At 36.6% G+C, this 15,900-nt stretch overlaps 2 protein-coding genes across 2 annotated transcripts in view; both read right to left on the bottom strand.

Annotated features, from left to right (window-relative positions):
• iars1 (isoleucyl-tRNA synthetase 1) overlaps positions 1-15,900 on the bottom strand; it is a 48,569-nt gene that overhangs the window by 27,415 nt on the left and 5,254 nt on the right. Inside the window, exons 8-13 of the mRNA XM_028003020.1 lie at positions 12,572-12,659; positions 12,264-12,324; positions 10,950-11,045; positions 9,736-9,858; positions 3,155-3,246; positions 2,217-2,315 (exon numbers count right to left, since the gene is read on the bottom strand). Coding sequence (XP_027858821.1) covers positions 2,217-2,315; positions 3,155-3,246; positions 9,736-9,858; positions 10,950-11,045; positions 12,264-12,324; positions 12,572-12,659 — 559 coding nt within the window. The remainder of the gene's footprint in view (positions 1-2,216; positions 2,316-3,154; positions 3,247-9,735; positions 9,859-10,949; positions 11,046-12,263; positions 12,325-12,571; positions 12,660-15,900) is intronic.
• Positions 4,854-7,329, bottom strand: LOC114135600 (desmin). The gene has a single exon (XM_075410484.1). It carries the CDS (start codon positions 6,788-6,790, stop codon positions 5,654-5,656), a length of 1,137 nt encoding a protein of 378 aa, XP_075266599.1. The 5' UTR covers positions 6,791-7,329; the 3' UTR covers positions 4,854-5,653.

Raw genomic sequence — 15,900 nt, 5'->3', positions numbered from 1 at the left:
TTTATGCCTATTTTTTACAACAAATATGTGGGGACATAAAACAAAAATAATGAAAACAAATCAAATCTGTTCAACGGGGGGGATACATTTACTGAATTTCAAGATTAGGTTTTCTTAATTCTTGACCAAAAACACAAACATGTAAATGATGGTGGGGAAAAAATAACAAAACAATAAAAGCAGAGCAAAAATAAAAAATAACGTGCTAAACAAATTTATAAATTGCAAAAACAGTGCTCAGTTAAAAATGTTAAAATAAACTGGTTTCTTAGGTTTAGATGAGTGTCATTAGGACCTGAGAAACCTTATCAGCTGTGGAATAAAGGTGCTGTACTTGCGGGCTGTTCTTGGTTTAATGGAATAACTTTTTCTACCACAAAAAATATATTTAAAAATAAGTTTTATTCTTTTAGAGTCTGTGTTTCCTACCTGGGTTCATTAAGTTTTCTTTTTCCTGAAATAATGATAAAATATTAATTTTCTGGATAAACATTTTTATTCAGAAAAAAAAAGCAAAAATCTGGGTTGAAACTGTATCTGAAAAAGAGATCATGGTATAATTGAGTTATATAAAATCAATAAGAATCATGTACAAAATTAGTCCAGACAGACACTTTCTCAACAGTATTTTTTATGCTTAATTAACTATCACTTTTATGTATTTTGTTAACTTTATGTATTATAAATGTGGAGAAATCACTTTAAAGACGAGATGTTCAATTCACCTTCTGGCTCAGAAAATGTCGTCTCCCTTTAGGCGCTCAGTCATTAATTTATTCTGACAGGCAGATACCTGGAGAGATTCAGCCCGAGTATTGAATGAAACTTCTGAGTAAACGGATAAAAGGAACAAATCCCTTTAAGAGCATTCCAACTAGTCTTTTGTAATAAATTTTCTGAAGTGGTTCAGAGGTTTTTCATGAGCTAATGTAGGCTACATTTAGCTGCACTGAGGATTTATGTTTGTGGAACTGTAAAAAGAAAATTAAATATATATTAAAAGATAACTTTTTTTATTGCATGTTTTATTACATCAAATAGCATGCATTGCATTTTACATCAACATTCATTCAAAGCAATTCAAGGCACAAAAATATGTCCAAAGAGAGAGTAAAACATTCCTAATCATTAACTATTTCTTTCATAGCTTATTTGTAATAATAAGTTCAAACATTTTGCCAACACTAATTATTTAGCAAACAAAATGCCAAAATGACTTCTGGTTGTCTACTGGTATAGCTAAAAAAATAGAATACTGCACAAAAGTGCAACATTTCTTGCCAATCATTTTAGTTTATTACACAGAGTAATATATTTCTTTTTTCTTTTTTTGCAGGTACGGTTAAAGAAAATTCAGTGTCTCACACTATTACAATATCACATCAGACCAATCAAAAATCAATGTTTTAAGCGCAATGTTGAGTTCATTAGCTGATTAGGGTTTGACACCATGAGTTTCCAAAAATGACCTTTTTCAGAGTATTCTAATTCTCTGAAGTGGTGAATTTTAGGTTTTCTTTATTCGTAAGACACAGGGATCAAAATTACATGAAACAAATGTTTGGAATATATGACTATGTGAGATGATTATATAATATTTGGGTTTCGCTTTATTCTATTTTTCTGACATGTACCTGTATGATTTAGTAAGAGTTACTTAATAATTCGGCAGCTTGGTGTATGCAGTACCAACACCCTTTAGATAAGAACCACAGACTTGAATGTGTGTGTGCTTGGCTCCATCTCTGCATGTGTGCGTCTTCACCTTCCTTGTGGTAAGTCATTCATCTTGGTTTGACAGTCCCATTACCAGAGGCAGCTACTGTGGCTCAGAAAAGAGCGCTGGGAGCACCATGGGTAATACCACTTAGAAAAGCCATCACGCTGAAGCTTATCCTGCTTCAGATTTAGCCACATGCTAATTTTCTCTACATAAAAAAAAAAACGCCTTGAGGAGGAATTTTATTCTCATATGAGAAAATTCAGAAAAGTCACTGCAAAGACTTGGATTTTAAATCCATCATTTAAAGACCTCTGCAGCCGGAGAGATGGACCAACAGCTAGCACAGCTGAGCGGCAGATGTAATTGTTTTGAGACTGCATCTGCCGTTTGCTCTGGCTCAAAGCATTTAAGATCAATTGTTTGGTGAAATGCCCATAGTTGACACTTCACGGTCACTTAACTCCAAGATAGATATCGGTTTGTCGCAGCTTACCAGTAGCATTTCCCGTTGCAGTCCAGCAGTTTGTCCACCATGTGCTCCACTCGCACAAACCAGCTGGGGACAGCTTTGTAGATCAGGGGGGTGTCAGACCTGAAAAACGCAAGTCATTTCATAAAGTATAGTACTACTATATTTTACTACTCACTTAAAAACTTGAGGCACCTTTAAAATTCAGTTACGGGTTTTACCCTTGGGCCCAAAATGGCCCTGCTCATAAAAGTTTAATGAAATTGTTAGCTTTCAATTTTTCTTCCACTCTCCACACACATTTCTAGCTACCCCAGCTTGATAAACTTTTTTTGTTACAATTTGTTACAATTCAAACACACAATAAAATGTGTGCTTGATTCTGCATGTGGGTACTTTTCACACTGTGGTTGGTTGTTGACAAAAGATTTTAGGTTTTAATTACATCTGAAGATATTATTTTGAAGCACAGACAAGTTTTAAGTTACTTAAATATGCAACTGAAACAATTTCAAACATCAAGATGGAAATGATGCTACATTAAACAAAGTTATAATCAGGACTCGTCACTGACGTAAGGAAAAAGATGTTAAAATGCTCTTGATAAAATCCCTGTGATTTCTAAAGTTATAACTTTACATTTGGGTAAAGGGGCAAAAGTTTAACACTTAAGAATGTGATGAATGATGAGTAATTTACTGAGAAGGCATAAATGGTGAGCCCATAAAACTAGCAACATGCTAACTGTCAAATTATCCAGCTGTCATCACTGCCAAGCTTTCCTGTGCAAAATAATGACCTTAATGTCTTCAAACAGAGAATATTTCTATAGGTATTGGAGGATTCATTTGTGACCTTTTCTAGAATGGTGGATTCAGCTGCATGAAGAAAAATAAACTTTTATTTTCAATGGGTGATGAGCACAAAGAACAGTAGAGAAGTTTACAGTAAACATGTCTCACCTCCAGCAGAAAGGGTAGTTATGTTTGAATGTGCTGGCATTGACCAGGCGTCCCTTTTCCTTCAGAAATTTAATGATGTTCTTGTCAGCATCCTACAACAGAACAAAACACAACAATACCTTTAAGGTAAGAGACTCCACTGTGTTGGATGCTGCCACGCATCTGCGGTGTAGCAAGAGCAAAGGTCTGAATGGTGGACGCATGAACACATCTTTCCTGAGAGTTAAAACTCACACAAGCCACCAAAAGATTTTGATTTCATGTTAAGTATAATTCAGTCTATTGGCTGTATGGATATATCAAGAAAAATACACAGGGTTTTGCACAGATATGTATTCATAAATAAGTAGCAAGCAATTTACTTCAGTAAAAGTTTCAAATGTAAAGATCAAAATAAAATCCCACATACTTTACAAATTGCAGTCATCTAGAATGTCACTGAAACGTTATGGTGCATTCACACCAGCCCTGTTTAGTCCACTTTAATTCAACTCTAGTTTGTTTGTTTAGAAAGTCTGATTTGACTCTGTCTGTAGCAATTTTAAATAAGCTTGTTTTTTGGAATTACATTTCTGATGTAAATCAACTTGTTCACAGAGATACAGCTGATGTGCAGTTCACCGAGACACAGCTGTGATTCAATTAATGATTTCAATTTTCTCAATTGTTCAATGAGAGCGTATGCTATTGCAATTAAATGTTCATTTTACAGCTTGATACACATAGTTATATTCAATCTGTTACAATATGGGTTTTGATGAGGTTCATTTATCAGCTTAAAACTACCTTTTGAAAAATCACCTTTAAGCATTAAATATACTTTTCATTAAGCCCACATTTATGTCCTAAAATGTTTTTTATTGGTCTGATGTAATACTTTAACCATAATTGTTCTGTTTTCATTTGCTGCATGCATAAAAACATTATAATTAACATAACTAAAGGCTAAAAACATAACTGTGTGTAAGTGATCCATATGATGTGTTGATTTCGGCTAAAGAACTAAATTAATTTTTCTATAATTTCCTGATTTATTGAATGGGTCTATTTTGACAAGGGGTGCAATAAAAATCTGGATATCAGACATTTGAAATGACCTGCTTTATAATAAAGTATTTAAAAGAAAGAAAGAATCTTGTTTACTGTAAATAACATTTCAATAAAGTTCTAATTAAATAACATACATAACCCAAAGCAAGACTATTTCAGGTTTATATTTTGAGCTTTCTTCTTTTTTGCATTTTTAAGTGGGTGAACGTAACTAAATGTAAATGAGATGTAACCTTACATATAAAAATGACTAAAATGACATGCAGCCTTAACATATCAGTAAAAATAAGAAGTGTGTATTTTGTTATGCAATTCAGTTTCTGGTCATGTATCCAATCAGCTAAGAAGCTCATCTCACACTCTGCTTCCTGTAACCACGACCACAGTTCAATTCACAGGAAGCTCATAAATACACCTCAAAGTGGTTAATACACTGCTTTTCATCAAAATACTTTCATTTTTTCTTTCTATAAATCCCCACCATAATCCATCAGTTTGAATCCCTAATGAAAAGATTTTGTGGAAACCAACCCTGAGTGAGGGTGAAACTAACTCAACAATATGTCAAATTAATGAACAAACAATGTGGAATAAGGTATTTAAACAATGTTAAAACAGTATTAGTTACACTGAAAGGCCTGATATTCTAAGAAGCCTGATATTCTAAGAAATGTTTTTTCCAAAGAGTTAAGAGGGAAGCTAGAGGAAAGAGACAACAGCATGGTTTTGTATGCATTCAGTTCAGTCTTTATTTAGTAAAAGCTGGTAAACATTACTGTGAAAGGTTAACAGTTGCTCCTTGTCCATTCAGAATTAATAAGGGTGGCCTTCTTCATTTGCTTCGAGTCGAGAGTTTTACTGTGAAGGAAAGTTGGACAGGAGGCAGTAGACTGATGACACAGAGCGAGAGACAGTAGCATAGGGAAGTGACAGAGGTACGACAAGCAGGGCTGACTTGGCAGGAAAAAAGGGGGAGGTAAATTTAGCAGGAGCTGGAGTAAAGGAGAGGGGGGACAAGCAGGGAGAGATGAAGCCTGCCAAACCCAGATATTAAATGAGACAAGGAGAGACAGTGAAAATGAGTTTTGAAAATAATGTGAAAATGTTCAGGAAAGACGGAGGACAGCACCGATGGCAGCGAACTAAAGCATAATGGAGTCAAACATGAATTATACAGGAGAAAAAGAGCTTTGTCTTAACACAGAATACATCCAAAATTATGCATAGATGCACGTCACTGCTACATTTGTATTTTTTTTCAGTTACTGAATTTCCACCAGGAACAGTAAGTTAGACTTTTATGTGTTCAGTTAAATAATGAAAGCCGTCTACCACTGTTATTAAAATGTTAAACAATATCAAGTCCTTTGCTTAAGACCTTTGAAGTCTCTAAAACAAGGTGATCTCTGCTCATGTTGTGCACTAACTCTTCACAGCTCCCCATCTGGATTAGGCATCCTTAGCAATTCCCAGCCTCTGCTCTTCTCCTTCCAGTAGCTTCCTGTAGGTGGCGATCTCTGCATCCAGCTTGAGCTTGATGTGCAGCAGTTCCTGGTAGTCTTGAAGGTACTTGGTCATCTCCAGTTTGGTCTCACAGAGCTGCGCCTCCATCTGGGTGATGATGCTCTCCAGACCTTCCACCTTGTCCATGTGGGAGACCTCCATCTCCTCCAGCTGCTGCTCCAGGGCGGCATTGCGAGCTCGCAGGCTGTCAATCTGGTTCTGCAGGTCTGATACCTGGTTGTGGTAGGTTGTGATCTCTTCTTTCATGACTTTCATTTGCTCTTCGTGTTTGCCCGCGTGCTCCTTCAGGGTGTCGAATTTGCTCTTGTACCACTTCTCGGCTTCTTGGACATTTCGTGCCGCGACGGATTCTATTTCTGCGCGCATGTTGCGCAGGTAAGCAGCGAGGTCAGGACGGTCGCCGTCCATCTCAGCTGTAATCTTTGAGTCTTCGATCTGCTTCATGAGGTCGGCCACCTCTTCATCATGGAGCTTCTTGAGAAACTCGATCTCTGCCACTAGTTGTTCTATACGCTTCTCCAGCTCAGCCTTCTGCAGCGTGGCACTGTCAACATCCTGACGAAACTCCGTCAGAATCATCTCTGCTTCTTCTTTGAGCGCGAGCTCCTCCTCCAGCTTTAGTCGCCATACTTCCACCTCCTCCTCAATGTAGCCTCGCTCAATGTCAGCTGCTCCCTTCTCGTTGGTAAGGGCTTCAATCAGATCCCGCACCTCTTTGAACTTGAGCTCGTATTCTTCGCTGATGCCACTCGGGCTTCCCTTGTAGCGGTCCTGCAGAGTGGCCAGCTCTGCCTGCAGAGCGGCGTTTCTCTGCTCCAGGGCCTGAACCTTTGAGATGTATCCTGCAAACTTGACGTTGAGCTCCTGCATTTCCTCCTTCTCGTTGGCATGGTGCTGGTGTATCTCTGTCCCGACCTCGACCGCAGTGCCACGGTAACCAGAGCGCCCACGGCTGTCGTACGACGATCCGCGGCACCGGGATGGAGACGGGCTCTGAACTCTTACTCTGCCAGCAGAGCTGCTGACCTGCAAGCTCTTCTGGGTATAAGATGAAGCCCGCATGATGTGAAAGATACCAGATTTCCTTCTGAAATTGGAAAACGAACTACAGTCTGGCTTTCTTGTGTCGCTCAGGATGAGACTGAAGCTTCCCCGGATCACCTCTTCATTTTTATGCAGCGGTAAAGAATGTCTCAGACAGCCATGAAACTACGCTAGGCTTTAACACATCTCAAAAGTGGATTATGACAGACTTTCATAGAGCTGTTGCTCCATGCTCCTTATTAGCTGTCGCTGTACTGTTAGTGACGATGTCCACTCCCTGAGCTTTGCACCAACTTGTAAAATAGTGACCACATCATTTACAGATGCTATTTTTAACTCATTATCAATTCAGGACGCAAACAATGTTGGGTGTGATCAAATGCAAAGACGTATCTATGTGTTGATGTGCTGGTAGACAAAGAGCCATAAGCATCTTCTTCAAGAATGTATCAATCTGTTTTCATAAAGATTTCTTTTACTCTCAGTTGTAGAGTTGAAATATAGAGTCATCCCTTGTTTTTATTAGGGCTGTTAACATTAACAAATGCGATTAATCTAAAAAGTTTAACATGTTAATATTGCAGAAAGCATATTAATTGTAATACATATTTTGACCCTCCCCCCCAAAAAAACAAGAGTGTGACCTAGTTCAAAGCAGAGCGTTACACTGTCTTGTGCTGTGGTCAACAATATAGTCGCAATTGTGAGTGATAATTAGAAACCACTTGAATATCTGTATTTCCAAAGAGCATGACTCTGCTTTGATTGACTTCTTAACCACCTCAGTGATACAGTATATGCAGGATATTGTATCGCACAAACACTGCATCATCCATTTTTTGTGTTGAGGCAGTATTTGATGAGAAATTTAGATTTTGTTACGATTTCTATGGAAAGTTTATGTTTCTGCTGCACATTACAGTTCTTTTTAAACCTATTTTTTATAGCTTAAAGTGAAAAAAGCTTTGTGAACAATACAGTGATTATTCATTTGCTTCATTTGGGGATTGTTTTAATCAGTGTTCTTGGTTATTCCAAATGTAAAGAAACTTCAAACATAAATGTTTAAGAAAATAAAAGTGAGGTTTTGGCTTCCTTAGAAGAATTTCTACATGATCACGCTCTAATGTTTTAGCAAACTCAAGAGTGCTGCATCCCTCCGAGAGACTTTCAGTCATTTTAGATTTTTTTAACCCATTTTGCTAAAAGAAAAGAATCTACCAAATAACTAAGCACATCTTGATCAACAGTGTTGACTTCCTTAGGTTACAGCCACTCTCATTACATATCACCTGTTATGATTAAATCCATTAAGAATCCAAGTTTACCCAGCTTGATCTAGTCAAAATACTCACTTTTCTAATAAATTATGCACACGTTGTAAAACAAAACAATTAAAACTAAATAAAAGATAACAAAAATGTATTTGTGATTTCATAAATTATTATCTCTGCTGGGGAATAAATTAGGACAACAATGGATAAAAATATATTAAAAAATAAAAATAACAATAAAAAAAAAAAAGAGTCTGAAACCCAAGACCTTGAGTGCATCTGTCCTGCAACTTCTGGATGCACCCGTTCCAACACAACTTAATAAAATACATACACACTGTCCTGCATCCAAAAGTTGCAGGACAGAGGCACTTGATTTTGGTTGCAGATCCTAATTCTGAAAAAAGAACAAACAAACAAAAACAAAAAATCACATGTAGGCAAATCACATGTTATTAGACGTCGTTCTTTAGTATTTTGGAGGAGGCTTGCTCTGTTAGATTCTGAGGTATTCCAAACAACAATTGCAGAATTTTATCAGCCAGGAAAAAAGTCAACAAGTAGATGACATTCGCTTGGCCGTCCCAAGCAAGTTTGACCAACGGCAAATCACAAGATGCTAAAAGAAATCTTAAAAATCCCAAAGCATCTTCACTGGAACTCATGTGAGCTGCTGCCGCCTGTTGTATTTTATATTATAGAAAATACATAAAATACATGCTCAGGTCTAAATCTCACTGAGATGACTCAGGACAATGTCAGAAACTGGTGAATGATTTCCAGGTAAAACAGAGCTAGTTATTGGTGTCTATCTGAAATCAAGTCAGTTTTTCTTCCAGCTAAATAATGAAAAGATTAGATGTTGATTTGGGAACTGAATAATTCATAAGGTGTTCAAGACCGTAAACCCCACCATGAAGATATTCAAGGTGAGCTGCAATGATGCGAAATATTAATCTTACACAAAAGCTGAAAGAGATTTAATCGTATCTAAAAGGCCTTGCATCTAATAAGAAAATGTTCAAAGAAAATTATTTGGGAGTATCATAGGGATACCAGGCCTCGGAATAAAAGATCAAAATTTTATCAAAGACGCTTTGATAAAAAGCGTCTTTGTTCAGATAGTCAGGCAATAGAAAATAAATCTATCTTGGAGCCTGAACACTACACCAAGCACACACCTGCAGGTCAATCAAAACGAAAAAGGATCCTAGAAGATGATTCACAATCAGATGTCAGAGGACATTATTCAGATATTGTTCATAAAGTTGTTTTTTTTCTCAGGCTTAATAATTCTTTTATCACTTAAATATTCTTCATTTATTTAATAACTTTCTGATACATCTAAAAACTTGGAAAACAACTGATCAACATCAGTTTAAATAAAATTAAATGTAAGTCTGGCTCCTTACAGTACATCAAGTTGTGAAGTCACCAACTTTAAATCTTGTGAATGCTATCTTATATTTCAGCTACAATGCAACTGCAGCATGCACCTTAAGGAACAAATGGCCCTGTGAGGCTCAGAATAAAAATCACATAAGAACCCTGCACAGCTGCAATTAGCTTTACCAGTTAAAGCTAATGTTAACACCATTATGTAAAACATTACATTAGCTGCTCCTAGAGCAGAAAATGTGAAACGTCCCTGAATTTAATCTGCATGTAAATGCATGACGTGCCACTCACTTTGACATACTGTCCTGCAAAGTCAGTGACCTCTGAAGTGAAGCAGCCCGAGGCATCCACAGGGCAGATAGGAGCCTGGTCCCGCTGGATGATGTTGTATTCAGTGCACACCCTGTAATCATCCTGCAGAAACAGTAACATCACTTACAGCTTTTCTTATTGCATTTACACTTTTTTTAAATTTCCAACTTCAAACTTAACACAAAATGTCAAGGTTAATCATAATTATTTTGTTTTTAAAACAGATCTTTCTGGTTTAACCATGTGAATGCACATTAAATTCCTTGTTGAGGCGAACAGCTTTTACAGCAGTGAAACAAGCTCTGCTGGCATGTAGCAGCTTTGCACGAAAGATATGAGCGCTGCCCAGCTCTAGATGTAATTTCTATTCAAACACCCTGTCAGGATCCAAGACGGATGACTCACTGGGTCATTTCACATCTAGTCATAACAAAATAAATTTTGAAAAACGCATTTGGGCAGTGCCTTTTTCCCAACCATATATCTTCAGAATAAATGCACTCATATTTCAGATTTGACTCATCAAATAAGTCCAAGCGAATCTCACCACTGAATATAAGGTCCAAATGAAAAGCATAAAAACATGTCAAGTGTCATTCAAATCGTAGATTTTATGTGGTAAATCGACACAAAGTAGTCAAAATACGTGGAAGTAAAAAAGATGATTCTAAGGTCAATTACTTACAGGAGTCTTTCTGTGTAATTTAATCTCAGTATCAATTCAGTCGCTCTGTGACGGCTACAAAGGGTCGCTAGAGAGCTTTAGTTAAGAAACATTTTGATCCAACAGTCATGCTCTGATTTGTTGTCTTTGAACATCTCCAGTTGTTAAAGAAATTCAGAGCCTAATAGCTGTCATAGATGGCAATCCTCCCACACCCACTTAATGACACATCAATCACTAACTCGCTTAGTTTCAGTTTTATCCTTTGTTCCCTCAAGCAGAGGAATGAGACCCAAATCTGTGATGCCTACTTTACAAATGGATGGTGGACATTGGAACACAAGCAGTGTTCTCATTTAATATTTGCCTAAATGCTTATAGGAGTCAGTCAAAGCATGAAAGTTTCCTCACATTTCATAATATGTATACTTTTATTAATTTCTCTCCTTCAGAAAACAGAAGCTATGAGCACTTAGCCACACACTGCTGCTGTTTGACAACTGGATATAAATGTAAGAGTGTTACTCACAGCTCCAAAGTAAGGGGCCTGGTGGACAACTCCTGTGCCCTCTTCCTCTTTGACGTAGTTATCCATCACCACCTGGAATGCTCCCTTCTCTGCACACTTGAGTCAAACAGAAAAAATTTCACACAATGGAAAAGAAACAGAGGTGAAGAAGCAGAAGAAAAACAATCACGATCAACAGAAGCATTTAGCATTTTTGCATACGTTGAGAGTTTATGTAAGCATTTGCATGTTTAATCATATTATATTTTATTAAAATGCTGTTGCAAAGTATCTAATACACAGATTTTCTGTCAAGCACAGCGATGTGTATACCCGCTGGCACCCATGCAGTTTTTCAGCTCTGTATCACCTTTTTCAGGGCGCCACAGTGCAAATCAAGCTGCTCGCACATGTGACTAACAACTTGCAACCATGTTTTTTATGTGTTGTATTAGTGTTCCTTAGGTTCACACATTATTACTCTCTGCAAGCACAATATGCTGCAACACTGAAAGATGGACGCTGCCAGTCCATTTGACTTGTTGCAAAATCCCATAGTAACAATGAGTGCGCAGCAAGTTATGGGTGTTAATGCACTATAATGAGTACAAATGTTACAGTGCTTCTCCTACGTGTACTTTTGTGTTAGCCAGCTTAGTTTAGATGTATTTTTGGTTGCTTTATTTCTTTATTTTCAATAGTTAGACTAGCCCTCTTTACTAAGAAAGATTGGTTTTTTTTGTTTTTATTTTTTTCAGAATTTCAGTTGCGCTTCCTGTCCTCATTTTCAGTTGTTTCATATAACAAACCTGTTCACTTCGACCTTACCACCTTGACACACGTTTTATATTATCTCTCCTCAACTCCGGCCAAGCTTGGTCACAACACAGTTGCATAGTAATTGCATGAGCTCAAATTTTGAAGTTCACCGAAGTGCATTTACTCTATTTACAAACAGTCATTTACTCATAAATAGCCATGCTAACTATGAGTAATTAGCGCATCATTTCAGCCTGGTTATATTAGAACTGAATGTCCCATGCAGTTACATGGTTCCTACACTAGCACAAAGATTTTTGATGTATGCTGTCAGCAGCAAAGATTCCCATGAGATATTTGTGTCCTGGTACAGATAACATTTTTGTCACACTGACTTTGTGGTCACACTGATATAAAAAGTGCTAATTTCCCTCAGGAGACATTTCAATTTAATTTAATTGGGACTCTATTCTGAAATAAGAAACTAAAATTAAAAGTTGTTCTCTTTATTTTATAAAAAGATTACGTAAAACTGCGAGAAAATTTGATTGAAATAAAATAGAAAACCCTACTTACCTTACTGAAGTAGAGAAAAAGTGGTTTGTACTTTTTTCCTTTGAGGACCTTGCCTGGAAATCTAGAAAGAAGAACAAAGGATGTTTATAAAAATTTAAAAAACACTACTCAAAATCCTCAAAAACCAGAAAGCTTATCAAGAGGTGATTTAATACAACATTCTAAACTATTTTGATTGCCATTTCTACTTTTTTAAGGGTGTAGGATTTAGGGGAGCTTAACAGTAGAGTTTCCTCAAAGAAGAGCGAAGATTATACATCAATATTACTTATTTGAACTTGTAAAAACTTAATATAGTTTTTACTGACTTGTTCAAAATTGTGTATTCGCTCTCAGACTTGAAAAGAGCTCCCAGTCTGGCTTCCATCATGATGTAGGTCCTATCTGTGGTATTATCTGAAAGAATAATGGGAAAATGTAATTTGCAACTTATGGGTTTCCACTTTTTATAGCAAGTTTTATACGAAGAACAATTTTTACACAATAATCTCTAGTAATTCGTTTATCAATCTTAAGTGAATATTAAACACAGACATATATTTCAGACCAGAAACAGTAAAAACTAGAAGTCAATAGTGAATATTTAATGGACATGATGTCATTAATAATTTAGAGCCAAGGAAAACCAATATTCAAATACAGACTGATGCAGAGCAGCAGATCCCAATTAAAAGTGCCAGACTTTAACAAACAACCCTTCAAATAATGATCAGAAGTTGTGAAATACTTCATCCAGGGATTTACAGACACATTTCATATCTGGTGAATTTCTACAGAAGAAATTACAAATGGCAAATTGGGCTGTGGTAGGTATTTTAACAGTGAACAGAGTTTAACCTGCAAAGACCACAGACAATAAGGCAATAAATGAGGCAGATATAAGGATGGATATGTTTTTTAATTAATAATAATGAAAAAGTCAGTTATCTCAGTAATGATAAACTCAACACTTAATGTGTTATATAAAGAAATGTGCCTAACCTACTTCTTCAATTTAGGTTTTTTAAGCATACAGAAAATGAATAAATGACATAATGTATAGAAATGCGGGTATATATTTTTTAATCTCATTTAGCTTTTCCCACATTTATCCAGATGAGGAAATTCATAAATCTAATTCCCACTTTATCTGAACATCTCTGTGGTGGACATATACTAACACAATATTCCTAGCATCCAATAAGTCTTTCCATCTATCAAAGAGGAATATCTGCTCATTCATCTAACAGCTCTGGTCATTTTTCATCCCCTGTCAACATAACGCCCTCTTCAGAGTGATTAATGCTTTTTAACATCAACTTAATTTATGATAAACAACAACTCATCAAATATTCTTCAGATCTCTTCAGCAGTAGTGTAGCATTGCATGAAACTAGTCCCAAGGCTGAAAAAGAAACAAGTTTTTTTTTTGCACACAATGCACCTACCATCGTGTGGGTTGGCAGCAGAAATGAGACAGCAGTAAAACAAACATTGTCCAGCCAACTAGCAATAAATGTGCAATTACCCATGATAGAAACAAAAAAAAGCTAGCTTGTTAGAATACCAAAGCTATGGTGGCAGCTAGTTACCAGCAGCCTCAACTGTAAAGTTGAGCACCACTCAAGCTTTTGCCAGACAGAAAGGTCCCGCAAGAATAAAAAAAGCTACACATACAAGAATAAATAGTCGTGCAAACAATAAAAATGTAAGTCCTGCGATTAACATATTTATGGCCAAATTAAATTATTTTTAACTAATTTAAGATATTTGAAGGACTTAATTTACTTATATGAATTTAAGACTTCTTTAAGTTTGCATGGACACCTTGAAGCCTATTTGAGAAGCTTCAGCAAGACCTGGAAACAGTTTCATCCAATCCGGCTGAGACTGAGCTCTGTTGTAAAGAACAATGTTCACATATTTCAGTCTTTAGAAAGTTTAGATGTTCAAAGCTGGTGGAGACGAAGCCCAAAAGAGTTGAAGATGTAATGTCAGCAAAACATGCTTCTACATAGTATTGACATAAGGAGGTGATTATACATGCACACCATCCGTTTCAGGTAAAAATAAAATAATAATAATAATAATTAGGTCATGTATCATCTTCTTTCTACTTCACAGTAGTGTATGCCTTTGATTTGACCTATTACATAAAATTCAAACACATTACACTGAAGTTTGCAGTATGGATACTTTTGCAAGGCACAGTATAAGAGACAGACATGTTAAGAAACTAAAGCTTGTTGAAAAAAAATGGCAGAGAGGAAATGTAAAAGAGGAGGCAGTGAGAACAGCAAGTGCGGCAGCTGTGTGGCGGGCAAAATTTAACTGTCTGAGCCAGAGGGACAAGAAAGGGGGGCAATATGTAGCAGAATCAATAAAAAATGTTTCTTCCCCTCAGTGGCGTGAAAAATGACGGCGCAGCTCAGACCTGCCGCAGCTGGCAACCCTCGAATCAATCGGAAACATTTGCGGCAAAGCAAGGAGCCAATAACAAGAGACAATAACAGGTGGATGTGAGGGAAGAGCGATCAGGGAAAATTTGGAAAAATGTTGAGATGAAGATGAAAAGGAGTAAAGAGAAGCAACTGTGCCGATGCCAAACGAGAACAGTCATTGGTATTCCAAAGCAGTCTCTCATGCAGCACAGCCAGTGGAGAGAGAATTAAACACTGCATGTCAACAGTGCCCCCTGCAGTATCTGCCAGGTTATAGCAAGCTGACAGAAATCTAGGTCATCCATTTAAAAACCTACCAGTTATCTCACAGGAAACTGAAAAAAAATACAGCAGAAGGGTATCTCTAGGGTTTTTTTCTGTATCTGAACAAGGACAATGCTTTTTTTAAGTGGCCTCATTTGAGGTTCATAAACATTTTCAGGTAATAGGTACACAAACCTGGACCCAGACCCTAAAAATCAGTCCAAGGAGTAAAGGTCTGGCAATTCTGTCTCATATCAGGAAGCGAGGCAAGAAGCTGTTTTTTTGCATAAATAAATAAATAAACAAATGATATGATGTACAAGATGTTCCATTTAAAAAATGTTTCTTCCAGTGAGAGAAATTATGTAACATCTCGGCAATGGGAGGATGAGAACACGTTCTATCCTCTCTAGTGTGTTAAAGTTTTATATTTTTATAAGAGGTCTCGCTTTACATGATCACACCTACGTAAAAAACATCACATGATGTATACTAAGTGGCCACATCGACACTCCATTAATAATAAAAAAAAATACATAAACAGCCTGCACTCTGCCATTTTAGACCAATAAGATATCCAATCAGAGAAGAGTGGTATTTCTGCAGGAGGCTTAAAGGAACAGGAGCCAATTCAGAAGCGGTGAGTGAACAAGCTGCAGCACTACTAAATATAGAAAAAAAACATTCCGAATTTTATATATAAATTACTAAGAATAATATTACCAAAGTATTTGGACCAAGGAAAATTTAAATAAATTAAGTTGTGAAATCAAAATTTAAGAACATACAGCAGCACATTCAAGAATTATTCACAGATGTTGAATATTTTTACATTTTGTCATGAAGCAACCACTGACTTTAACACATTTTACTTACATTTTGTCTTATGGAGCAAAACAAACTAGTGTCTAATTGTGAAGGGGAGAGAAAATTGTTAAGCTGATTTACTTCTG

This window comes from Xiphophorus couchianus, chromosome 20 (genome assembly GCF_001444195.1).
Source record: "Xiphophorus couchianus chromosome 20, X_couchianus-1.0, whole genome shotgun sequence".
NCBI lineage: Eukaryota > Metazoa > Chordata > Actinopteri > Cyprinodontiformes > Poeciliidae > Xiphophorus > Xiphophorus couchianus.
The sequence above is the reverse complement of the archived record's forward strand: the minus strand, read 5'-3'. Positions and strand labels throughout refer to the sequence as shown.

What these genes read in the sequence shown, in the direction of transcription:
- LOC114135600 (XM_075410484.1), bottom strand. Translation starts at nt 6,790, where the DNA reads ATGCGGGCTTCATCTTATACCCAGAAGAGCTTGCAGGTCAGCAGCTCT.